This window comes from Pholis gunnellus (assembly GCF_910591455.1).
Source record: "Pholis gunnellus genome assembly, chromosome: 20".
NCBI classification, from domain to species: Eukaryota; Metazoa; Chordata; class Actinopteri; order Perciformes; family Pholidae; genus Pholis; species Pholis gunnellus.
In genome coordinates, this window is record NC_136547.1 from 12,482,754 (window position 1) to 12,508,909 (window position 26,156).

Genomic DNA, 26,156 nt, shown 5'->3' on the forward strand with positions numbered 1-26,156 from the left:
CATTAAACTTATTAAGCAAATGACCGCATGCTGTCTGCATGGGAGAATATCTTACTTTCAATTGAGCAATAAAAAGATGGCATTAAGAATGGACGCCTTAGATTAATATTAGCATTGGCTTTTGACCGCGATGTAACGGACAGCATTTTAATGCAAGTTAAAATGTTAATTAATGCATGCTTTTCTCTGTGCTCTTTAAAATGTCAACAGTCAGGAACAGTTGACCCCATAAACTGGATTACTGACATAAAATGTGACCTTTTTGTGGTCCAGAGCCCAACGTCACTAGAATGCCTTCAACAAAGGTTTGTGCTTATCTTAATGGCAGTGTCCTTCAGATGTTATCTAGATGCCAGACTGATTTTAATGTTAACCATGTTTAGAGTTGACATCAAGCCACTGACTTTCCATAGTGTTATAAATATACAAAAGAAATAGAGTACCAAAGAACAGATGGAAGTTTTGGTGGTTCTTCTGTGTTCGCTACACCCTCTACAAAGATAATATTTGTTTTTTTAACAGCAATACTGGACCAGTAAGGGGTTTAAAGTCTCTCAGAGAGTCAAGAGTTGAATCAGGACTGGTAGAGGATCCGTCAACCTAATCATTTTGCTGTGCTGCTGTCTCTTTATTAGATCGTATACAGTGAGGAGAGACAGGCGGGATGGGCGCAAGGGAGGAGCTGTAACATAAAACCAAGATAAGAAAAAAAAAAAGAACTGCACACAACACCCGGAGCATACAGCATAAAGCCCTGACTTACCAGTTATCAAGATACCCATGCGTGTGTGTTACACAGACAGACACAAATATATGTTCACATTCTTTATTTTTTTCAATACTTCTTCTCACAAGCCTCCAGATATAAATATATTTAAAAATACAAACAATACATAAAAGTGCACATTCAAGCAATGTCTTTACCCGGCACCAGAAATGGAAACTTTACTGTCGAACATGTTGGCTGCTGCACATTTACTTGCATGGAGACATGCAACAACAAACAAATAACAAGGGCATGACTCAAAACGAATGAAGCTCATTTATATTTTTAGGCCAATATATCAGTGCCCAGTCTCTGTAGTCCCATAACCAGGCACAACGTGAGGTTGATTTGGTTACAGAGGATACTGCAAAAAGTTCTCAGACAAGACAACAGAGACATTGTCCAACTTAATGAGTTCATTAGGTTAGATGGCTAAATAAGGAAATAGGTACAGATCATCCTAAAACAATGACTAAATGTAACTAAATGCACACATAAATACAAATAAATTGCATACAGCATGTTGTAACCGTGGCTCACAGTATTTGAGATCTAAAATGTAAATAACACTGATGGTTCTTTTGTAAAGAGATTTTAATCTGACATTTTCCTACGAAATTGATGATAAATGACTTTGAGTTCCACATGAAAGTAAAAAGATGGGGGGAGGGGGGGGGGGGAGGCAACACATGGCAATATGGGAAGAGAGGAACAGGAATAGAGTTTGAAGAAGAAGATCTACCGTATTTGACATCATTTTTTTTTTTTAAAGATATAACACTGTTTGGGAAAGCAGCAATTCAAGGAAATTTGAGGTTTACATGGCAGGTGCTAGAGAGGATAAGGAGGTATATTGGGGCTACAACCTTTGTGGTATTAATACAAAATACGGTCTGGAAGCAGGGGAGGAGGTTAGTTACTACTACATGATCTGACGGTGCATACCGTAGCCCGTCATACCAGCCTGGGAGGCCCCGCGGTTGCTGCCCATCTGCAGGCCGATCAAACTCTGACCTTGGCGGAGTTGCTCTTGGCTGAACTCTCGCCGATATCCCTGGGCTTTCCTGTACACGAACAACAGTTACAAGGTGAGGAAGAGGATCAGGAAGCATCACGCTGCTGTGAAAATGTGAAGCTCCTCTGTCACACATGTCTTTACCTGTGGAACCAGTCTCGGTCACCCCTGTAATGACCATCGTCCTTAGTGACAGCCACACTCCCCAGAGCCATGAGAGTTCTTTGCACTGCTGCCATGTCCTTTCCTGTAGCCAGAACACAATGATCATTTTGTCATAACATGAACTGATAACTGATTTATTATTGAAAAACTAACATGACTTAATATATATCACTCCGGCATGAGATGAAATGTAAGTAATCAGATGTAAAATCACCTTCCCAGAGGTCCACAGTTTGAAATATGTCCGTGGTTGTGACTCCGTAAGCTTCAGCTGCTTGCAGGAACTGAGAGATCTTCTCCATTTGTTTGAAGGCCATCTGTGTCTCTAGAATCTTCTTGATGGGCTCCTTCCCCCTCGGATAAAGGCTGTTGATAAGCCGACAGAGAATCTGGGACAGAGGAGGTCAGAAATCTAAATCATATTGATCCGTGACCATACCAAAATGACAGTTGAGGGTTTTAGTTCTTGATATAATCATATTTTCCATGCTTAAATGACATAATTAATATGTTTGCCATTGGTTGTATGTATATCTATGCCTTTTTCTGAATGTATATATATTTTATTTTAGATTATATTCAGCTATAGTGTCAAGTAAGAATAAATTGCAGCTTTGTGCAGGGTGCATTGTCTGTGAATTAAGTCTTATACTAAGAGGTTTCACTGTGGAGGTTATCCATCACAGGCGTCCAGAATTATTCAGTACAAAATTCAACACTTGCAAAGCATGTACCACAATAGTTATCAATTTAAAGTCCATTGTTTTCTAAAAAAATATATATTTTTCAGTAAGACAAAACAGTGGGACCCCTCTTTTAAATAGGAGTGATGATAATGGTCCGTTATTAGTATTATTTACTGAAGCTTTCACAATTAACTGGACACATGTTTGCAGGTCAGGTTGCTTATTTGGGGCTTTTTGACTTCATGGGCTCTTTAAATCTGACTATGTTGTAGCTTAAATAATTCAACGATAGCTTCTATTTTGGGTACAGGTACTGCAGCCACTCACTGTTCCATCCATCAGCCATTTCTGGAAGTTCTCTCTGCCCGTCTGCGGCCTGTCCAGGTTCCCTCCGCACTGTCCAACGATCCAGTCCACCAACCGCTGCTCCAGGTCTGGGTCGTACTTCTGCTCGATCTTCTCCTGCACCTCTCGGCTCAGCCCATAGCTGGGCCCTCTGTTCGCCATGGCAGCTCTCGCGACACTCAAGTAGTGTATAGTAGCCCTGAAGAGAACACGTGGTGGACATGAGGCTGAAATGGCATTACTCTGTTACAAACTAAATTCTTCCTAATTTCCCTATAATATACTCGTCTAATAGTGAGTTGTTGTGACTGCTTTCTATCCTGATTAAATTACTTTAGGATAACTACAACTCTTTTTAGAGCAAACAATTTTCTGTTTACTACAGTTACATTCTATGACATTAGAGCGCTATCATAAACAATCTCAATGTTTAAAGAAAAGCCCCAGAAGACCGTTTTTATTCTCCCCTTTAACAGCTCACCAGGCCACCTATAGGCGAATCTCTGGAGGTCGTAGCACAGAAGGGTGTGGTCCATGGCAGCCGTCCCGAGCAGGGACCACCCCTTCCATTGCTATGGTAACAATCAAGCCAGTTTCCGGCACGCTGTGTGCAGTGATGCGCTGCATGCGATGATGGCTCAAGTATGACCTCCAGTAAGCAGTCGCCATGAAGAGAATTAAGTAATCAAATGTATTTTCACAAAGTTTGTCCTCTAACAAAACAAGGCATTCATACAATGTAGCCAATAACAGTTCTATATTTAGCCTGCAATCGAGTTTAATTAAATTACGTCAGCCCTCCGTGCCGCATTTAAAGGTTTATGTTAACTCCTCAGTTCTTTGTTTTTCACTGTATTGGTTATTGGGCGCAATTATGTCAGTCAAATTGGGAACATTTCAAGGAAAGTCCCGCCATCTAATGTCACGACACCATATTGCTACGCATCCTGCAGCTTTTTAAAACATGAACATTTTTACAACTGCGCAAAGCTCACTCTGCGACACTGAATCGGCAGCATATATCCAACATGTCATGCACCTAAAGCGGTTTTATTCAATGAAGACCACACTTACTGAAAAAGTAGAGAGGGAGCGGTCAGATGTGTCCGAGTCACAGTGATATTTTCCGCTGAGCTGCGCAGGGCTGAGGATGCTGAACTGCTGAAGCATCCATGAAGCGCAGCACAGGCGCGTCGGGCCGGGCTGGATCTCACTTGTCCGGGAGGGGCGGGTCACTCCTTTTATATGGCAACTCAACAAGGAGGGGTCCTTGGAGACTCTCAACACAGACTGCGACGTGACACCGCTTCCGAACGGTGGTCGCTGTGGCGCATGCTCAGCTTTAGGCAGCATGAAGGGACCCTCAGCAAACTCTCTCCTCATAACTGGTAGATGCAGTGCCTTGCTCAACGGCACCAGCGCACTGAGCAGAGTGGGTGTTTGTTTATCTTGTTAGAATAGCTGCTTAAACCAGTTTGTCTCCCTGCTGACTTGTTTGGCTTCTACACAAAGCAAAGATTAAGACTTCATTGTTTGTTAAGGCATCATGTCTGAGTTTTTGGGGGTGGATTCATGTTGGAATTATGTAACAATACAACTACTGTACTCACAAAGCATTGCCTGGTAAACAAAGATCTGCGGTGCAAAAATATGCTTTGTGTAAGAACTAAAGGGAGCCCATAAAACATCACCAGATCACAATGCCATATGCCCGGTCTCTCCTGCTCGCATTACAACGGCCACGCTGGTATGCTTCCATAAATTGATGTTTGATTTTAGTTTTGACACAAACTGCATAGCTCGACCATGAGTTAAAAGGTCACTGCTGCAGTTAAGTGGAGCCGAGAGAGTTAAGCGGCTGGTTTCGCCCCATTGAGCATAGAGCAGCTCGTGGGCAATGACATGTTAATAATCAACAGTCAAGTGGCTCCATTCAGCCGGCCTCTCTGTGGCTAAAGGCCAGCAGGTATGGGGGGGGAACATGTAACAGAATATTCTAACAAAAATAAAACTCACATGGCTGCAGCCTACAACCCGTGATGATTTGCGATTCAGAATATAGCAACGCGATTCATTGTGTTGACCTGCTACATTGAATTTCTGTTCAATTGTGAGCCGTTTACTTCATCGGGATTTGTATAAATGAAAATATCCGTATTATTATTTTTTTTATCCGTTTAGCGATCATGGTGATTTGAGTTGGGGTCTGATTAGGTCACTTTCAAAATTTGCAACATTCACAAAAAACTAAGAGCACCTAACTTTTGACTTTCAGATAGGTTTCTGTAATTCAGCTCTTGATTTCTTAAACTTGTAAATACTTTTAAAACTTAAGTATTGTGTATGCATTTCAATATCGACAGCGCTCATAAAGATAGTTGTTTGTCAGTTGATTATGTTGGGTTGGTTGTGGTAACAGACTGAGACCTGCACTTCAGTGTGCAGAGGTTTTATTGGCCAAAACGGGTGAAAAGTGATTAAAAAAGGCACAGGAAAACTATGCATCTAAATAAAGAAGGAGGGGGAAACAGTCAAACAGGAAGAACAGCGGTAGGGACAGCGGACCTAGTGAAGGCCAACATAACACTCAATATAATAACCTGGAACATACAAATGCAACCTGAAGATATAAGGGACCAGCTAACAGGGAAGCTCCCTTTCATTATAGTTATCACTGTTGCGGCATGTTGAAATGACAGATGGAGTACGGGGAGGATAACACAGACGGGGAAAAAGGGTCCTATTTGGCAGACAAACATGCCATTGTTTGGTAAATTTTTTTGAGGGTTGACTTCCCGGTAAACACAGTCCTTCTCTCCTTATCTCAGCACCCCTTACTCAGACCAGAGTGGTCAGCTTGTCTATGAGATCATCAATAGTGTAGACCATGAGCTTGATGTCGTCCCGCTCGGACATGCGGTGCTGGCCGTGTCGCCGAAGGATGACATCCACGTCGTTGCTGAGGACGCGTTCTGCGACTTGCATGGAGATGTGCCAGGGGACGTCCTCGTCTTTGAGGCCGTGAATGAGCCGTACGGGACAGGTGACGGGGATTGGACTCTGGAGCACACAGTGGTTTTCTGCCTCTCGCAGAAAGTCCATGCTAAACTTGTAAAGACCCTCCTCCGCGAGTTTGGTGGGCATCGTCCACTCCCCCTTCTCCTCAAACTCCTTGCGCGTCTGCGCATTAAAACACGGAAGAATCCAACTCAATATTCAAACAAAATGACATCAATGTGACATGCATGAGATAATATATATATGTTCCTACCTCCAGAGGAAGAGAGTTGAACAAGTTGACTATGTGATCAGCGGCAGTGGAGATGCCCACCAGTGCAGCAGTCTTCTCTGGTCTTGCAATGGCCGCCAGCAGCATGAACCAACCGCCTATACTGGAACCCACCATTATCTACAAGTAAGCAACAACACCACGAATAGACTGTAAATCGATGAACAATTGATTAATGAATACAAAATTAAAAACAGCCCATAAAGACACCAGACTCCTGCAGTATAATCATAGCGGTGGAACGATACCACAAGTGTTGTAACACAGTGCCATCTGCTGGAGGTGTAGTGGAACATACAATGAATAATAGAGGTTGAAAGGATAATAATAATAATAATAATTCACGTTTTTTCATTGATCATGCTGTTGGCCTGATTCTATTTTTATTAATTCTCTAATTCATCTTTTTTTTCTGGTTATTTTTTGGGTGCAACATTGTGTTTTATAGAATTAATTGTATCACTGGATGATGAACATACAATACAAAATACAAACATTTAAAGTCCTCCTTCACTCAAAAATGGGTTTTTCCTTATTGTATGTTACTTCACTTGGATGTTTGTGCAGAGTTTGATACTAGAAGTCTGTTTTTACATTCACCTGTTGGAAGTTTCTTTGTGCTCAACTTAAATCTTGAGTTTAACACGTGGACGTACCAGCAGGATTTGTGACATAACAGCTAGTTTGGAGCCAATATTAGTCAAATATGCAACTTATAGAAGTGTGATGTGGAAACTTGAAGCCACCAGTGCACACAGACACCTTGAGACTTTCTTGTTTCCAGCAGTTAAATGTCTGAACAATAGTTGTATTTTCATAGAATCTGGATTTTTTAATTAGGGAGAACGAGTAGATGTAATTCTATGAGTTTTTAATCGAGGTAATTTAACTTTGTTGTGGAAAACCCACATCAGATAAATTATTATTCAAAGCAAAGTATTCTTATGCGTTTGGAGGAGATGTTGACACAAAAACAAAAGATCCACTAAAAACTAACATTAGTCAAATTAAATAATTAAGTTGAGCAAGTACAGCCAGAGTTTAACAGAAGAACATTTAGATTGTGTGGCTCTCATGTTCCCATCCGAGTATCTAAACATCTTTACTGGTTGATTTTAGGAGATTCACTCGTATCCCTGTAAGAAGAAGCTTCATTTGGCTGTAAGCTATTAAAAACTAATTAGTCTCGTAGTTTAATGCATGCATATTGAACAACTATAACCCTGTGATTATAACGCCACTGAAATCAATGTTTTGGGACTCTTACATTTTGCGCTTCTTGTCCAGCTTGTTGAAATACATCCATACATTTCAAGATGTTTTCCTTTCATGACAAGTCTCACATGAAAAGTTAGGAAAACGCTTGTTCCTGAGAGCATGAATTATGACATTAAACCTGTTCTAAATGGCTCTCAACCTATGATCCTAGGACATATTTACCTGTGGCCCCTCTACTAACTCATCCAACACGTAAAGGACGTCTTTTTTCCAGGTACCAATAGTTCCTTCTGATAGCACCCCCTCTGAGGCCCCGTGTCCGGTGTAGTCAAACCTGGCAAAACATAAATAGAACAGCCAATGGTCATGAGGCCAAGTTAAAGGTTAATGTAGATTATTTGAGACATTAAATCAGTTTTATACAACACTGAACATTGGGTGAGGCCTTTGACTTTTCAGTATGATGGAGTCATGTCTTTTATAGCCAGTCACCTCAGGAATGGAGGCTTTGAATGACAATGCGAGGTTTGGAACGGCTGGAGCTATATTTCAAACTATTGATTGGAAATTGAGAAAATAACCAGATTGCTTGCTGGTTATGGCCTCTCACACGTTACCAGTTGTTGCATCATTTAAAAGGCAAACCTTTGGCTTTTCAATTTGGAATATTAATGAACAGAGCTTGTCTGTTGAAATAAAGGATCTCAGTGAAGAGGATCAATGCTTGTTATAGTTACATTCAAAAGACATTTTGTGTGTTCAATACTTACTCTCCATAATCAAAACCACTAAAATATATTTTGTATATACTCTGTAATCTTGGGGCATCATGCTACTTTGAAACACAATCTAACTGCATTTAAAACAAACACAATTAAATATATTATTCATACTAAGGCATATTTTGCTTGTTTCACAGGGCCAATATATGTATTGTATCTTAATTATAAGGTGACACATTATTCTAAGCAGCTGTCTCACAGAAATTGCATATTCCCTTTTCTATTAATAATTCAAGTAAACACTCAACTTTAAAAAAAACTTTACACGTGCTTCTCCTGTTCTTTGATCAAGGCTGTAGCAGCTGTGGGTGTGTGGTGGGAGCATGCATCTTATTTTTACTCCTTGCAAAGCTGCAACACACTTTAGATTATCTGTGTTCAGTTTAAAGAGCTATGAGAATCAAGTTTAATTGCTGGCGTTTCTCAGTTTATAGATGGAAAAAGAAGACTCAAGACATCCAGGACAAACATGTGGTATGTCTATTTGATCTGATCTATTTTCATTTAGTAAGAGATTATGAGCATTGCTTGGTCCTGTGTGCACCATGAATGACTTACCTAAGGTACGAGTGCCCTAGTGACCTACAGAACTCCTCCAGTGCCTCAGCTTTCTGCCCATTCATGTTGGAGCCATATCCTGGGAGGAAGACCACACCTGGGCTCTTCCCCTTCACTCTTCTGTAGGCCAGATTTGGGAGGTCTGGTCGTGAAGCATACTGGACTGTGGACTTGTGTCTCCTGACCCCTGGTTGGTACAGTGGAACGTATCATAGCTATGGCAAAACGTGTTACGTAAATGACTCACAACACCCTATGGTGAAATAGCTTAGTTAGAAGAAAACATCTTTGCTTGATACAATGTCACACACACACAATTTCGTAACATAAGGCTTCTCTTGACGCAAACTAGAAAGCAGCACATGGATGGTGGAGATACAACGTGGTCATTTTTTCCCCATGAAGACAAAAGATACTAAGAATTGAGACACAGATACATAACGAGACCAATTAATGTCGACGTGGTTTTTAATACAGCGACAATCAACGGAGGTGACGCCAAAACATTCTAAACCGCAAACGCCGCACCGTTCACATGTCCTACATTTTTTAAGACGACGCAGTCTGCGTGAGCCACACCCCCTCCTCTACGTTTAAATGCCCTCATATGAAACTCAGACGTCAAGAAATGTGTTGTACGAAGACCGGAGATTTGAACAAACCTTCCAGACGCTGTGAAGACAAAGCTGTGAGCCCTCCATTACTTAAAATCTGTGAAAGTCCTCTGCGGCAGGACCTCAGCGCGACGGCTGCCATACTGCTCCGCGACCCACTGAGGAAGTATCGCGAGAGTAGCAGCACCAGTGACTCTCGTTTACTCAGAGCTCATGTAGTCCATTACGTTACAACTACAGTAAAGCTCTGTGGATGAAGTACTCACATGAGTTAAAGTAGCAATATCTTGTCCTGCATTTTAATGTTGCAGTTCAATCTTTACAATTCATCACGTCTTATCAACTTATAAAATGTTTTGTATGCAACATCTTAATCTGCTAAGGAACTAGTCACTACAGCCATCAGAGTAAAAGTATACAGGAGCAAATAATGTTAAAGCAAAGTACATATAGATATACCTTATATCTGTACTTGACTAAATGTAGCAGTTATATTCCACTAAACATATTTTTCTCAGATGCCAAATAGAAAAAGACTATTTATTTTCCAAATACTACTACAGTACTACATGTCTGCACTTCAGTAACACATCTTTAATGGCAGCAAAATTATTATTATTTTGACCTATTCTTTATACTCAATATTTAGTTTTTATAGGCCATGATGAAATACGTATCCACATCCTTTAATAAAGCAACATTAGAATACCACACTGTTAAATAATCTGTTTCAAGTTACCCCGAACCCTCCATTCAAAATGGCTCCTGTAAGTTTATTGTATAGGCCTATGAAATAATATAAGATTGTTAATAATAATATATTATGGGTCATTTTAATGTTGCCGTTGGTTGAATCTATACACTATTTTATAATATAATCTATAACAATACATATCTGACAGGTTAATCAGATGCTTTGATTAAAAACATTAAATTGAAATGAAGTGGAATAAAACTATAGAAAATAGTAGAAAATACAAGTACCTTTTTCTTTTTTTTTTAATGCACTCTATTTTATATTTCTTAAAATGTATTTTATCCACTTGATAATTCATACGTGCATGCATGTGTCTGACATAGTACCTACTGCAGAGGTGACTATATTATCTTGATATCAGATTGAACAGTAGCTGGTCGATAAAAAGGCTCAACATTGCTCTGAATAGAGATTATAATGTAGTAACTTGTTGTGACTGTCATGTGAAGTGTCAGCTTGTAACATGACTCAGAGCGTCACAGGCGGAAGGTCACGGAGCAGCAGAACGGAACGGAAGCGGGAGTAAAAAGCCCATCCGCCATTGTGGAAAATGGTAAGGGATATTCCAGTAAGACACCAGGCACTTTCAGGTTGACTGCTGAAGGCCATCTGTGTGCAGGATCGCACATTTTTAACCGACGCTTTCTCCTCCACAGACACACAGTCGCCGTTTGTAACAACGAGAAGAAGCAGATCGTCGTCGGGTCGGACCACGGGAAGGAAGGAAGAAGAAGAAAAAAAAAACCCTCCGCCGTGTAACCGTTACAGAGCGATTGGACGACCCGAGAGACGAGCCAGGGAAAGCACCGGAGAGCAGAGAGAAACAGGGGGGGGGGAAGCCGTGGACAGTCTCACGAACCAGCTCTCAGTGTCGCTTCCTGGAGGATGTCTGCGACCACAGTCGATCAGGTTCGTGTACCGACAGCCCAAAGCTGCTGTGAATTAGCCGTGAAACTTTGCTCACAACAGTTTTGATCCGGTTTGGGCCACGCCAGATCAGACAGGCTACCAAAAAAAAAAAGAGAAAAGTCTTTGATATATGGTTAGCTATTAGCTGTGATGTAGGCCGGATGAATTACCAACCCACTCTAGCTGGAGCCGGTTGCCAATGCGGCACCGTTTAGTTACTGGATGTCACATCGTTTGACATCCGGCAACCTGTAAATGTTAACATTCCGGGCTGATGGTTTTCGACTGTTATATTTATCTATGTAGCATACAGCCTGGTGTGTGTGTGTGTGTGTGTGTGTGTGTGTGTGTGTGTGTGTGTGTGTGTGTGTGTGTGTGTGTGTGTGTGTGTGTGTGTGTGTGTGTGTGTGTGTGTGTGTGTGTGTGTGTGTGTGTGTGTGTGTGTGTGTGTGTGTGTGTGTGTGTGTCGTTTCCTGTCGTGATCTAACAACATCTCCTTTTCCTGTGCTGCTCACTGTTTCAGAGACCCAAAGGACAAGGAAATAAAGGTAATGCGTTTTAACACTGATGATTTAAACGATAAAACCGAGCCCTCTTATTATATATGGCACATCAGAGTGTGGCGGTACCGTCTGTTTTGATTAATTGAAATGAGCTAACATGCTATCTGCTTACTGTTGATTGTGCTTTGAAACTGTAGCCCGAGCTGCAGATTATGTATGTTCCCTAGTTCTGCGTTTGTTACACCAAACTGAGATCTCGTCATGTTTTAGATTTTAGATAATGAGTTGACTTTACACATATGCACATATGATGATTTACTGTCCTTTTCTTTTTATCCTCAGTGCAAAACGGATCAATGCATCAAAAGGATGGTGTGAATGATGATGATTTTGAGCCTTATCTAAGCGGCCAGACAAATCAGGTACTGTCCTACATTAAACCATATTATGGTCTGTCCAGAGTACTTGTGGACAGTATAACCTCATGCAGTGGACAAATCGGCTACAAAACGCATAAATACAGTCACTTCTTTGTGAGTTTCTGTTCGTTTCAAAGGATGAAGTCGCTATCTATCTTCACTGTTCATAGTATGAGGTCACCATGTTTAATTATTTTGTTATTTGTCATCATGTCTAGTGCATTAACTGTCTCTCTATGTCCCACAGGGTAACAGCTATCCACCAATGTCTGACCCCTACATGCCCAGCTATTATGCTCCCTCCATCGGTTTCCCTTACTCTCTGGGAGAGGCCGCTTGGTCCACAGCAGGAGACCCTCCCATGCCCTACCTAACCACCTATGGACAGATGAGCAATGGCGAGCCGCACTTCATCCCTGACGGTGTGTTCAGCCAGCCAGGGGCCCTTGGGAACACCCCTCCCTTCCTGGGCCAGCATGGCTTCAACTTCTTCCCTGGTAATGCAGACTATTCCACCTGGGGTACCAGTGTCTCTCAGGGTCAGTCCACACAGAGCTCAGTCTACAGTAACAGCTATGGCTACGCCCCCAGCTCGCTGGGTCGGGCCATCACGGACGGACAGGCGGGCTTTGGAAGCGACACCCAGCTTAGTAAAGTCCCGGTGCTGAACAGCATTGAGCAAGGTATGACGGGCCTCAAACTGGGTGCGGACATGGTGGCAGCTGTCACTAAAACCGTGGGTTCCCCCCTAGGGGGCACAGCAGGTATGAGCAGTATGGCAGCCAATAGCCTCCCTCCGTCTGTCAGCTCATCTGCACCTAAACCTGCCTCCTGGGCAGCCATTGCCAAGAAGCCGGCCAAGCCGCAGCCCAAGGTCAAACCCAAAGCCAACATGGGGATGGGGGGAGGTGCCATTCCCCCGCCCCCCATAAAGCACAATATGAACATTGGTACTTGGGACGAGAAGGGCTCTCTGAACAAGCCACCATTAGCTCAGAATATGATGCCCATGCAGCCTATGGTGCAGCAGCCTCTCCTAGCTCAGCCCCAGCCCTTACTGCAAAACCCGTTGCCTCCTCCGCCTCAACACCAACATCAACACCAACATCAACACCAACATCAACACCAACATCAGCCCCAACATCAACACCAACACCAGCCCCAACACCAACACCAGTCCTTCCAGCTCCATGCTCTCCAGTCCCCCCAGCACCCCCAGCCCATGCCCCCTGGCCATCCACACATGCACCTCTCCTCTCAACCTGGTCCCCCACAGCCCCTTCATCACCAACAACCCCAGCAGCCTGGTCCTCCCCCCAACCGTTGGGTGGCTCCCAGGAACCGCGGTGAGGGCTTCGGTCTGGGTGGGGGACTCCCACTTAGTGCCTCCCCTTGCTCCGGAGAAGTGCATCCCGTGTTGGAGAAACTCCGTGCCCTCAACAACTACAACCCCAAAGACTTTGACTGGAGCTTGAAAAATGGCCGCGTTTTCATTATCAAGAGCTATTCTGAAGATGACATCCACCGCTCGATCAAGTACTCTATCTGGTGCAGTACAGAGCACGGCAACAAGCGCCTGGATGGTGCCTACCGCTCACTGGGCAACAAGGGGCCCCTGTACCTGCTGTTCAGCGTCAACGGCAGTGGGCACTTCTGTGGTGTGGCCGAGATGCGCTCACCAGTGGACTACAATGCCTATGCAGGCGTCTGGTCTCAGGACAAGTGGAAGGGCAAGTTTGAGGTGAAGTGGGCGTTCATCAAAGACGTGCCCAACAACCAGCTGCGACACATCCGGCTGGAGAACAATGACAACAAGCCAGTAACCAACTCCAGGGACACTCAGGAAGTGCCTCTGGAAAAGGCCAAACAAGTGCTTAAAATTATCGCCACTTACAAGCATACCACCTCAATCTTTGATGACTTTGCACATTATGAGAAACGTCAGGAAGAGGAGGAGGCTCTGAGGAAGGTGAGATGAACATACATGTAAATAACCCTGTCCCCTGTAAATAGCTTGATTGTATGGCTGAGACGGTTCAGCTGAGTTGCCCTTTAGTCTAAAGGGAGGGAACTTTCCCTGAATCACTGTTACGGGCTGGAGCCAGACTGTAATCAGCTGATCTTGTTCCACCTGCTCTTAGACGGAGGTTGCAACATCCTGTAGCTGAATGAACAGTCTGGTGTAAATGGAAGTTCCCAGAGGCCTGTCAGCAGATTGACATGCCACCATTACTCATAGGCAGGTTCAGGAAACCCTAATTCCTCATCAGCCATCTTGTGCAGTTGAGACTGCGATGATTTGCCCAAGTGGAGTTAGCGTAGCGATTTCCTGAAATAGCCCACATTCCTGGCATTCCTTTCTTTCAGACAAAGGCAGATGTAGGCTCTGATCTCCCTTTGAACAACGAGCCTCTCTGCTCTCCACAGGCTCCTCATGCTTTACTAGTCTCTAACAGCATAAGCCCTCGGCCTTGCAAACTGGCTGCAACGTACCCCCGACTTGGTACAGTTTTCCTTTTAGATGTTCTAAACGGGTTCCCCCAGCAAAACACATGATACAAATGCATTGTTACAATTCTCTGTGCACACAGTTCTGAAAAGCTCACACCGTGTAAGCCTGCGCCCTCCGAGGGGAAACCTAAAATATGTTGCAGAGGTAATAACAGTGGTGCACCACAAATGTTAGTCTAAGTGGTAAAAACTCTGTGGGATGCTACTGCTGTGGACAAAACAGCAGCCGAGGGGGAGAATGACATGTTATCACTGCTGGCATCCTGCAGCATCCATTCTTAGATTCACCAGTATGCTAATCTAACCCCCCCCCCCCCCCCCTCCCCCTCCATGACCAGCCCCCTCCTCTTTTCTCTCCCAGTCCCCCACTGCTGGTGCTCCATTGAGGCTGTATTGACTCCTCTCTGCTGACCTTGTTAATATGCGCCGGGTTACTTTCTCATAAATATTTCAAGTCAATGTTTTCAGGCTTCTGAAAACAACCTGTCAGTAGAAAGCCTGTTTCATCCAGCGTTGCGCAGGCGTTGCGCTGTGCTGCTTTTGTAGCCCTGACCTCCTACATGACAGGATCGGCCCGGCTCAGGCCTCGCCCTCCTTCGCCTGACAAGGTTAATTGTTCTCCATTGTCTGGCCTGTCCTTCCCCGAACGTTGAGGGGTGTCAAACCAGCACAGCCACCTGCACTATCGCACCTTCCCAAAGTGTTTTTCTTAAAGATAACTTTGGATCTAAATGTTGTTGCAGGGATGTTATTAGCATAACTAATTTGGCAATTAATACTTCGAGGTTAGCTGCTTCCTTCCTCTGGATGTAGTAATAAAGAAGCTCGTGCTGCGTTGGGGTTGGGGGGGGGAACCAGTCCGCTGTCCCCGGAGCCACATTCCAGTCTGAGCATCCATTGTGGGGATAGAGTTACACTGGCCTTACAGGGCTTTTCTCAGTCCACTGACATGGACACTCACTCCTCAAAGATGGCACTGTAATCCTCTTTTACTGTAATCCATGACACATCCTTGAATATTTAATATTTCCAGGCCGGCAGTGGAAACCAAAACATGTCCAAACATTTTGTTTAGTATATATCTTGAGGCCTACTCAAGTCCTTTCCGCTTACATCGGATGCTCTCTGGCTCCGCGCCTCACTTATCTTAACACTAAACAGAAAACGTAATGGTACTTTAGTGATTGGTTCTCCGGCCAGTAGAGGAACTCGGTGTATCAACAGTGGGAACGATAGACTGGCCTAAAAATAGGATATCGTCATCTTCAAGGTTGTTTTCATCTGAGGAGCCTGTAAACACTTTTTTTAACTAATCATGATTTTTACATGACTGTCTTTATTAATTAAGTTAAATTGTGCTCATATTGGAATATAATGTTTAGATAATTTGCGAAACATAATTTGATTTGGGAAACAAGTACTTTCCACGGTAGGACATGAAAAATGTATTTAGTTTTAGACTTCTGAAGAGACAGCTGTTCAGAATTGAGTCCGAATTGATTGAAATCGTTTTATTTTTAGTTTATTTCCAGCAGCACGCTGACACTGATCAGTCCTCAATGGACTAATGCCGTCAACTTATTATCTTATATTTGAGTTGTAATTGATTTAAAAAAAGATATATTCTATGTATAATTCAAAGACCACAAGTATTCCAGATAGAAACATTCAATAAATAAAAGTAGTTATTGACATTAGCTGAGTGCTACGAGTGCAGATGGACACAATAAAGGCATCCATTCGATACAGCTCTTCTAAGAAGTAAAATCAATATTGAGTTCCTTCATAAATGGCTGAGGTCATTCTTGTCTGACACGGTAGTATGATCAGGATCTCTTACTAGATGATGCCTTCAGGGCCTCAAAAATCAAGTGTCACATCTATTAGGAGGTCACATTTGGTCCCAGACTTCCTTGCTATTTACAATTTGAGAACAAACTATTAGCACAAGTCAAAGACTTGGATATTCCTTCAACATTTCATCCCGTGAATGACAGACGTGTTGCTTATGTTTGCTTGTGTCCCTTGTTCTGATACCATCCACTGATTACCTCTCTCTGTTTTTTTTTGTTTTTTGTTTCTCTCACCAGGAGCGCAATAGAAATAAACAGTAACCTTCAAGCAAGCTCTCTGCTAGAACTGCAACACTAATGATGTAGGACCTTAAATATAATTTGCCTAACCACAAGGAGGAAAGGCTCTCACAAATCTTTTCCGCTGAAGACGACAATGTATCTGAACACTTGAACATGACAATAGATGGACTCATCTGTATCCGTTGACTGGTGCATCAAACCCGGTGTTCCTGTCTCACGAGAAAAACGTAACCCACTTCAAAAAGAATCTGTCTTTAAAGCACTTTCAGTCCTCCTAAACAGCCTCCACCAGTACCCTTAACTCCCTAATTCTGTGTTCTTCTTCTTCTTCTTCTTTGATTTAGTTTGAGAGCAACTAACTGACTAACCGAAGTAGTCAGTAGATTTCACCAGGCTTATTTTGTAGTTTCTTTTTTGTTTTGTTGTTTATGTCTCAAAATGGGATATTGGTGAGCCTCATCCGCTCCTGAAGAGAAAATAAAGATATGTATGATTTAGTCTTTTACTTGAATCTGTATTCAACCGTCTGATCCGAGTCCTCAGGCAGAGGTTTGGATGATTGACAGGTGGGATGAACTAATTGGGAAACAGCCACAATCATGCCAATCATAGGATGTATCCTCCCCTCTACCTGTTCCCTCCCTTTCTGCATCTGTTTCTGTGTACCAAAAGATTACAATTATGCAGCAGGCTGGCAAACACCGGCCAATGCACATCTTTGTATTTTTTTTCCTCTCTCTCTCTCTCTCTCTCTCTCTCTCTCTCTCGCTCTCTCTCTCTCTCTTGTGATTCTGTCATTCTGAAATGCATTTGTCTGAGGAGAAACCTGCTGCTCTGGTAGAACTAGCGCTGGCCTCCTTGGGTCCTGTGGGTGACTGTCTTTGCTCTGATGTTGATGTACTGTGTCGTACCTCAGGCTCAATCAGACCGTCTGTCCTTAACAACTCAAAGCACTTTTGGGAGAATCCTCACATCAACCCCCCCCCCCCCCTTTGGCTTGACTGGGATTCCCCCAAAACGGCAAGACGTCAACTGCAAGGATGTGACAGTTTTCTCCTCTAGGTAACTCACTAGCTAAATAAAAATTATCCATGTTTAGCGCAAACCATGCTTTTGTGTACTCATTTGCCTCAGAAATGTGTGCATTACTTCTATGCTTCACACAAACTGAAAATATGAACTCTTCTCCTGCAGCCCGAGCAGATCGTTCCTCTCCTATTTGCATATGTGCCTCTAAATACATTTACAGTAGCAGCAGCAGCAGCAGCAGCTCCGTGTCCACATCTGCTTTGCATTGCAGCGTATTACTGACAATAAGTGTAAAATGTGCTGGTGCCAGTGGGGTTGGTTTGACCGTATAGTAGAATATCAATGTACAATAAATTGACTTGAAGATGATGCTTGGGAGGCAGACCTGCCAGCCTAAAGTGGGTTAGTTGTTATATCGATACAGCTGCAGGGATTACAACCAATACTGGAATGTATAACAATGCACGGATGTGCATGGAGGGTACAGGCAGTGGTGGAATGTAACTAAGTACATTCATTGTACTAAAGCACAATTTCTAGGTACGTGCACTTGAGTAGTTGCTTTTTACGCCACTTTTTATTTCTACTGCACTACATGTTAGAGGCAAATGTTGTACTTTTTTACTCCACCACATTTAGTTAATAGTTACTTTCCAGGTTAGGATTTTACATAAAAGAAACTGTTAAAAAAACTATAATAATAATCGTATAAAACAAACATTTGTTTCAGATTAAAACAGATTTCCAGCCTTTTTGGCCGATGACATTTCCCCTCAGGAAACCTCAGATGGTTTCTTTTAAATAACTTCAAATGATTCAATATTTTACAAATGCACAAAGATTAAAAAAAACTACCATCAATTGGTCCAGGGGGCGTACAGTGATGGGGAGGCAATGGCCCCCCCCCCCCCCCCCCCCTACTTCTGGCTCCCTTGCTCTGATCACACCCATCTTCATTTTGATCTCAACTACTCACCTGTAAAGTTTCGTGACTGCATGATTTATTTTAAACTGTCAGAAACTTTGTAATATTATCTTGAAATACAATGTGATGATAGATTATGTGGAATTTCCTGTTTGCTGTTTTCAATTTTAAATGACGTTATTTTGCTTTAGTTGCCAGGGCAGGTAAAGGTAGTACAGTAATCATAGACAGACTTTGAAATATGTTAGACCTATAAAAGAAGACATAATGATTAAACAATTAAATGCAAAATTATATGAATAAAATTGTTATTGAAATTAATTTTCATTGTGGGTTTTACCGACTGTTTCACGATCAACATGCTATTATATATACACGTTTTGTGTTGTATCATGTTTCCCCTAATTCATCGGAAAATAATGAGACAATGGGACATTTGTTTATGCGCCTTGCTATTCATATTCTCTATACATATTTATTTCCTTTCCCTGTTTGTCCACCAGAGTGCGCCATCATATCACGGTTCTTTCAATTCAAAAGTCCTCTGCTCTCGAGTTGTACTACAAAGCCCTTCCTGTAAGCAGCAAAGCCCTCTTTCTTCTCAAGCCCTCCAACTCCTACAGACACAATTATGCCAGGATGAGAAGTACTTGTTGTGCTTCCACAGCTTTTTGGAGCAATTAATGCCAGCTCGCCAAGCTGTGCAGCGAGAAAAGAGGGAGAAAGAGGATGTGAGCAGGGAGTGAGAAAAATCCCTCTTTGTGTTTGTCAAGGGGGAAGAAAGAGCTGTAATTATAACATTGGAGGCTTTGGATTGCAACCTCTCTCCTCTCTCTGTGTTAATTTGTGCATCCATCAGGTTTCTGCAGGCAGCCTTTGAAAAGGCCACACTTTTCCTGCCTCCGTGTGTCTGTGAAGACAAAACTAAGCAGGGGACAAGCTATTTATTCACCCCACAACGCCCTCACTATTACTCGCGTGTGATGGTGCAGAGATGTGCCTCTTGATATGATGCTGACTTTACTTTGTTCATGGAATTGATTAAATATGCAGTATGATGGCTTTTATTCTGAGGTCTTTTTGCTGTTTTGTTTTGAATCATTAGAATGAAACAGGAAAATATATGCACGGCAAGCTTCTTTCATTCAACTTCAATGGCGTTGTCGTGTTGTTTTTTTTACCGTTTTGCGATCAAACTTAACTGGTTAATGACTTTAACGTTAGCTGGACTTAATTTGCCCCCATCCACAGTGGTCAAAGCTGTTCCAAGCAAACTTTTCTCCCCCCCCCCCCCCAAATCATGAAAATGTCCTTCTGCAGAGGGATTCAGTTGAGCGAAGATGAGAGAGAAGGAGCATCCTCTGCTTAGTGAGCTGAAATGCCTTTGAAGTTTCAGTCACACTGAAGACTCATCAACACATGGCTCAAGGCAAGGTTAGGGCAAGTCTCAGGGTTGGCACTTCTACGATGTTTTGAAGGTTTTCACACTCTGGGCAATGGCGTATCACTCAATCAGTCCTCACAGAACATTAATCCTATTGATGACTCTGTTAACTGGCACGCGGTTGATCAGAAGAACCTGAAATTGTTTTGATTATGCGTGTCTGCCTTGCTGATAAGCATTGTGTGTGTTATGTAGGAAAAGTGTCTCGCTTAAAGTAAGGTGACGTAAGTGAAATAAAATATAAGAGCACCGACAATGATTAATGTGATCGGACTCACAGGTCTATATTCAAAGCGACACTGAAGTTTCAAGGTGTTACTCAACAAGTCAGGGGAAATAATTAGCCGAGTTTTATTTTCTATATGAAGAAAAAAGGGGTTTTGAGTGACAGTAATGTCTAAAGTTTTCATCCTGCCCTTTTCCAAGGTGTCTCTGTTGCCATGGTTATGTCATTATCTGCTAACTGAAAGTAGAGGCTGAGCATTTTGCCGAACACAATGATATGTTGTAGATCTAAGCTGGACAGACTTGATTGTTCTGCATACAATGAAAGCAAAAGGACAGATTTTGCAGTCTCCTGTTTTCTCAATAGTCTTCTTTTTTTGTAATTCTGTTCATGCTGGTGTTGAATAGGGCAAATAATCATCACTTGCATTACATTTAGATTGGCATAGATCAGCATGGTCTTATTTAATATCACGTTTTATATATTTACGTTATAATTGTGTCTGTATTTACAGCCAAGACTAAGAGTTCAAAGAGCAGTTATGCTGCACATCTTAGCGTTAGAGTTGTTGTCTCTGATGACCACAGGGAGGCGCCATGCAGAGAAGGGAAATGTACTTAAACATACATGAGCATGTACACATACATATACATGTCTCACACCATATTTAGATATCGTCAAACTGAGTGCTTATTTTCTAAAAACTATGAGAGAACTTGGGCTTTTAATTTTCTCTTCACTAGCCCTGAACTGTGGGAGTTCGTAATGATAAGTACTAAGTGATGCCAAACTCTTGAATGTTCACATTTATCTCAACACTTCTGCACAGCCTTTTAAAACAGTAACCAAGTTGGAAAGTAACCACAAGGAGGAAAACAAATTAAAAGGGTCCTCAAGCAATGGATTATTGCACTTCCATAAAGTGGAGGGACTCAAAAGAGACACATAAAAAAAAAGATGTATCAAAAGTTAAGCAGCAGAGGCCAAGATATCCTGTCCCTTAGAATGGGTCAAGCCACAAATTTGTGAAATCCTACATTTCCCATGATGCAAAAAAAAAGAGCCCCACTGCATTTTAAATGCCTACTTAATTCAAACCCCACACCTAGTTTGTAACACAGAATTTCTTTCAAAGATGTCAAAGGCAGCTCGCAGCTAACGGCGCTAACAGTGCTGACAGAGCTCACAGTGTTTACCTGAGCGTGAAACCGGAGGGTGGCTGCTTCGTTTCCGTGACCCCGCCGCCGCCGATCGGCACGTCGTTGTCGGCTGTAATCGCTTTATGAGTGCAGTGCAGAGTGCCAGTCGTGAGCTAGGTGGAGCACGCTCGTATGCACTAAAAGGCATGTTGCCAAATAGTTGTTTGATGCTCTATTAATTCTCTGAATGTCGTATAGACAACCTTTAAGCCTATAACCCAGATGACATCGTGTGTAAAAATCAGCGGAGTGCCCCTTTAAGAAAAGTACAAACTGAGCTCATCAAATCATAATTCATTTTTCTTTCTCCAAAGCGAGTTCGGGGCCATGAATGTCTGTGCACTTCAGCACCGCCTGCAACACAATGTACATGTACCTGTGGGACAAATTCCAGATTTTGAGATACTGAAAATATACAGCAAACAATATACGTGGGTGACTAATGTTTTAATTACTCAACTGGAAGCATGGATAAAACTGATAGCAGTTACAATTTTAACCAATACTGTAAATACAAGGCATCTCACTTCATAAGTCCTTTTTATGCAGTTGATCTATAAAGCTATTCCAACAGTAGGAATAACTAATGCAGTGTGTTCGTCAGCGATCTGCAAGAGCATTCTTCACAACTCTGTGATTGTAGGACACATGAAATGTTTATGTAATGCATATAGGCAGTGTTTAAAGCAACAGGGAATAATTCAATGCCTACGGGGTCATTAATCTGTTCAAATGTTTCCTGGCAACACGAAGCACCTATCAAATCAACGCCACAATGTTGATGCAACTCCTTGGGCATGAAAAACCTTTCCCCGTGTATCACTAATGTAAGTGGATAGGTCTCAGTGTAAAATGGAGTGCCTGTGTATCCGGCTGCTGTTAAGATACTTGCATTTCCTGCTGTCCTTCAGAGAGCTAAAATGTACACACAAGAGACACGAGGATAGACAGCTTCATCAATCCTGTTTTATGGTGCTTTAAAATCTACTGGAGAGTGAGTGCATTTGGCATATGGGGACAAAATAAAGGAGAGAAAAGGCCCAAACAAAAGGAACCATACTTGGTGCATATTCCAAAGGTCTCTTATCTGAGATCATCTGAGCATATCTGGGCCACCGTTATTCATTTTACAGTTCTGCCCTCAGGTTTCAGGCCATTGTATGGAGTGGAAAAGTGCAAAGTGGAAAGAAAGGATGAGTAAAAGAAAGACGAGATCGAGAGGACTGCCGCTGTGCTTTTTACTCACTAATTTTCTATCTGTATGTGTATTATGCTGCGCTGCCCTTTCAGGACACTTGGCTACACCCCGGCGCAGGGCCTCATAAATATGAATCTTTAATCTATGGACCAGATGAGTAAAATTAACTAAAGGAATAAGAGAAAGCGCTGCATACAGAGCTTTGGCAACACATTTATACCTCATAACTGGACCGCACCCTCTCTTGTGCTGCAGAGATGATGAGTGAAGACACTAGATGTGGTCAGGCTGCTTATTAAATTCAAAAGGTTGGAATATGTCCTGTGCTGGGACGGTGTGTTCAAGCCAAGGTTTTTGCATTGCAGGGGGTAGCGCTGAATGGAAAGGTCTGAAATGTAATGCATTTGAAATGAAAGGAAAAGGTGCAGAGGGAAGAAATATGACATGCTGGCTGCTGAGGCCCCGGAGCCCTGGGAGTCACCAGTATATACTCAGCGGTAAATGTATGTGTGTGTGTATTTTATGTGTGTGAGAGGGAATCTAAGTGCATGGCTTTGTGCGAGTATAGGTTGAGTGTGTAATGTGATGCAGGCTGCCTTTGCTCCTGTGACTTCCTCTTCAACCCTTCTGTTCAGGCCTGATGGAGATTAAGGGCCATTAAAGGCTCTCTGCTGCATGTGCAGTTTCTATTGATCACATCGACTCAACCCACTGTAGCCAATGATCCGATTACAAGTGTTGTACCCCCACCCTTATCCCCTCCCCCTCCATCTTCTCTCCTCCTTGCCCCTCCCTGCTGTTCTTCCTATCGCCCACCCTTTGCGGTTCATGGTGCTCTGTGGAGGTTGCTCTGGCTCTGCTGATGTCAGCACTGGGGCACACCCAGAAGGCCCCGAGACCCCCTAGGCAAGCGTCTGAATATCTGCTTGCGTGTCTGTCTGTGTTTTTGTCTTTCGTCCTCGCTGTCCACTGACGCATCTTACCCATTCCTCGCTTCTGTGCTCTTCCCATCTCCAAACACAGCAGGGTTATGATGAACTTTATTTCTACACGAGAGAGTTGGATTGGCCGTGCCTACGAAGAGCTAAATGAGTTGAGACAGTCTGAGAGGCATCGGCTCAAACCCACCGACCCCCACCTCTCCGAAAATCATCCCCTCCCAATGCCTGCGCGGTCAAACAGCCCTGGGGGAGCTTTCTGTGAGTCCACTGTGGTTATTAGCATTGACAGAGGCTCACGGAAATCTTCTTAGTTGCTACCGTACAGGAAGTGTCCCTCTCTGCTGCTAATTCAGGGGAATTCCGACAGAACTGGCAACCTATTCCCTTTAAGGAACTCCTTAGCTTAAAGTCGTCTGCTCAGTTTTTGGTTCGTTTTACCACACTAGAGATGGCGATGTCAGCCTGTCCGTCGGGCCACTCCATTTGTCCCGAAGCAACTATTGGATGGATTGCCATGATTCTTTTTTTACAGGCATTCATTGTCCCCAGAGGACGAATGCTATTGACTTTGATGAATGCCTGAGTTTTCCTCTAGTGCTGAGGTTGGCATTTTTCATGGTTCCCAGACAATGTATAGAGATGTTGGTGATCCCCTGACTTGTTCTTCAGTGCCACGAGCAGGTTGACATTTTTGGAACTCCTGATTGAATTGCCAAAAAATTTGGTTCAGACAACCAAATGTCCCACGAGATAAATTGTAATAATTTTGATGGTCCCCTAACTTTCCATTCTAGTGCCATTATTAGGTAAAAATATCGATGTGCCCAATACAAAAGTTAATGACCAAATACCTGCAAAACCAATAACATTGCCTTCAGCTTCAACTGAATTTTGTGTAAGCATGCTATCACCCTAAACTAAAATGGTGAACCTGGTAAACTATACATGCTAAACATCAACATGTTAGCATTTAGTGAAAAGCACCGCTGGGCTTAAGAGCCTCAAAGAAGCACAAGCATTGCTGTAGTAAACTCTTTAGTGTTGTAACTGATTTGGTACAGATTGATTTGCACAAAAAAAAGTTTACATCAAACATAATTTTCAGTTTAGAGCTGCAGCTGTGTGATTGTGTTGAATTGTTTTACATGATGGTCATCAAGTCAAGATTTGGCCCGTTGAGATTATTGTTCTTTTCGACTTGAATGAAAACTCTCTAAATACCTCAAGGACAAGTTTGATTCCCTGTTAAATACTTAACATACATATATATTTTAAAGTAAAGTCATATGTGGTGACAGAATTGGGTCTTATAGCAGTCAAAGCTGAGTGATAGAAGTTGTTTTCTGTCCTGGTTCTATCAATCAGCTCCACCGTGAGGGATTCACGGGACCCGACACAACCAGGAAACAACACAGAGAGAATAACTGAAACTACATCAATTCACCACAGAATGAATCACTCACTTCAAAGGCAAACATGTTGGATTTCTCTTATAAGGCATATTATACATTTAATAATGTAGCAAGGGATCTATATTCAACAAACACTTTTTTCAGTGATTCTCATTAAACATTTGGATGCTTTGCTTTGATATACAGTAGAATCCTTGGGGCCAGATCAGGGCCAGAGCTGGAACATGAATAAAAAGGAAGGGCCATTATACTCGCAACCAACAGGGCCTTGAGAATAGGACCACATGGGTGGGTGGGAGGCTTGTAAACAGATTTGCTCCCTGGATGAAAGGCTCACTGTGATGTGTGTCCAAGGAGAGAACATGAGAGCCCAACATTATAATGTGAGAGTCAGACCCCTGAGAGCATAAAGAGTTTGGCAATAACAAAATTAAAAGCAGATTTTCATCTATTTACACACCCCTATCAGCAGAGTCATCCTCCATCTTGAAAATGCATGGAGATTACCATAAAGAAACCTAAGTGGTGTGCGTACATCTGCACTTTGATATTGTGCACGGGATGGGCATAGGCACTGACCTTCGGCACTACTGCAATTACATCACAGGGCAGCTCCCGCTCTCATGCATATTAATGCAGGTTCTGGAGGCATCGCCCACACCTTTGATTCCCTGGGATCTGAGCTCGCCAGTGCATGACAAGTGTATCTGGACACAGAGAGTATAGTAATAGTTTTCTGCTCCAGGAGAGATATAGACCACGAGCAAGACCAGATCAAAGGTGCGCACACTTTTCTCTGCAGGGATGAGAAGCATACTGTGTGCTTGTGCTCGAGAAAACGTGTGCGAAAATGAGTTAGCGTGCGCTGTCAGTCAGTCTCAAATGTGTTAGACTATCATATGGAACCGCGTAACAAAAAAAGCCGGGTGGTTAACACAAAAAGATAAGCCAAAGGTTAATCAGAATCCTCTTTTGTCTTATTTTGTAATGCTATTATTGTCCTAATGAGGTCACGATCATTTTAGCACAATGGGACGTTTTATTTTGGAGCAGACATATTTAGACTGACAGACACTGCAGGAGTGTCCTGGGTGTATCCCAGTGTTTCCTCTGCATTCGTTCAGTGAGACGGTGAGAATGTCAGAATGT

The 26,156-nt window shown here is 42.7% G+C and overlaps 3 protein-coding genes across 4 annotated transcripts; 1 reads left to right on the top strand and 2 right to left on the bottom strand.

The window, feature by feature from the left end:
• Positions 1 to 1,503: 1,503 nt before the first annotated feature.
• On the bottom strand, positions 1,504 to 4,185 carry tagln3b (transgelin 3b). Its single transcript, XM_079181077.1, has 5 exons — positions 4,052 to 4,185; positions 2,960 to 3,176; positions 2,161 to 2,335; positions 1,926 to 2,028; positions 1,504 to 1,830 (listed from the first exon to the last, which is right to left on the bottom strand). Exons 2-5 carry the CDS (start codon positions 3,137 to 3,139, stop codon positions 1,689 to 1,691), a joined length of 600 nt encoding a protein of 199 aa, XP_079037203.1. The 5' UTR covers positions 3,140 to 3,176; positions 4,052 to 4,185; the 3' UTR covers positions 1,504 to 1,688.
• A 1,225-nt stretch (positions 4,186 to 5,410) lies between these two features.
• Positions 5,411 to 9,591, bottom strand: abhd10b (abhydrolase domain containing 10, depalmitoylase b). The gene is made up of 5 exons (XM_079181614.1): positions 9,487 to 9,591; positions 8,825 to 9,011; positions 7,707 to 7,818; positions 6,249 to 6,386; positions 5,411 to 6,157 (listed from the first exon to the last, which is right to left on the bottom strand). Exons 1-5 carry the CDS (start codon positions 9,578 to 9,580, stop codon positions 5,816 to 5,818), a joined length of 873 nt encoding a protein of 290 aa, XP_079037740.1. The 5' UTR covers positions 9,581 to 9,591; the 3' UTR covers positions 5,411 to 5,815.
• Positions 9,592 to 10,680: 1,089 nt separating this feature from the next.
• Positions 10,681 to 18,535, top strand: ythdf3 (YTH N6-methyladenosine RNA binding protein F3). 2 transcript variants are annotated; one of them, XM_079181293.1, is made up of 6 exons: positions 10,681 to 10,748; positions 10,852 to 11,104; positions 11,628 to 11,652; positions 11,950 to 12,029; positions 12,274 to 13,995; positions 16,628 to 18,535. In XM_079181293.1, exons 2-6 carry the CDS (start codon positions 11,081 to 11,083, stop codon positions 16,649 to 16,651), a joined length of 1,875 nt encoding a protein of 624 aa, XP_079037419.1. In that variant the 5' UTR covers positions 10,681 to 10,748; positions 10,852 to 11,080; the 3' UTR covers positions 16,652 to 18,535. The 2 variants fall into 2 exon arrangements, with proteins under 2 accessions (XP_079037419.1, XP_079037420.1); XM_079181294.1 differs by having other exon boundaries at positions 10,748 to 10,763.
• The last annotated feature ends 7,621 nt before the right edge of the window (positions 18,536 to 26,156 follow it).

What these genes read in the sequence shown, in the direction of transcription:
- ythdf3 (XM_079181293.1), top strand. Translation starts at nt 11,081, where the DNA reads ATGTCTGCGACCACAGTCGATCAG. An exon ending in TAAGCGGCCAGACAAATCAG is followed by an intron (nt 12,030 to 12,273) that starts GTACTGTCCTAC and finishes TATGTCCCACAG; the next exon opens with GGTAACAGCTATCCACCAAT. An exon ending in AGGAGGAGGCTCTGAGGAAG is followed by an intron (nt 13,996 to 16,627) that starts GTGAGATGAACA and finishes TTCTCTCACCAG; the next exon opens with GAGCGCAATAGAAATAAACA.
- abhd10b (XM_079181614.1), bottom strand. Translation starts at nt 9,580, where the DNA reads ATGGCAGCCGTCGCGCTGAGGTCCTGCCGCAGAGGACTTTCACAGATT. An exon ending in CTAGGGCACTCGTACCTTAG is followed by an intron (nt 7,819 to 8,824) that starts GTAAGTCATTCA and finishes ATGTTTTGCCAG; the next exon opens with GTTTGACTACACCGGACACG. An exon ending in TCAACTCTCTTCCTCTGGAG is followed by an intron (nt 6,158 to 6,248) that starts GTAGGAACATAT and finishes TTTAATGCGCAG; the next exon opens with ACGCGCAAGGAGTTTGAGGA.
- tagln3b (XM_079181077.1), bottom strand. Translation starts at nt 3,139, where the DNA reads ATGGCGAACAGAGGGCCCAGCTATGGGCTGAGCCGAGAGGTGCAGGAG. An exon ending in AACTGTGGACCTCTGGGAAG is followed by an intron (nt 2,029 to 2,160) that starts GTGATTTTACAT and finishes TTCTGGCTACAG; the next exon opens with GAAAGGACATGGCAGCAGTG. An exon ending in GACCGAGACTGGTTCCACAG is followed by an intron (nt 1,831 to 1,925) that starts GTAAAGACATGT and finishes GTTCGTGTACAG; the next exon opens with GAAAGCCCAGGGATATCGGC.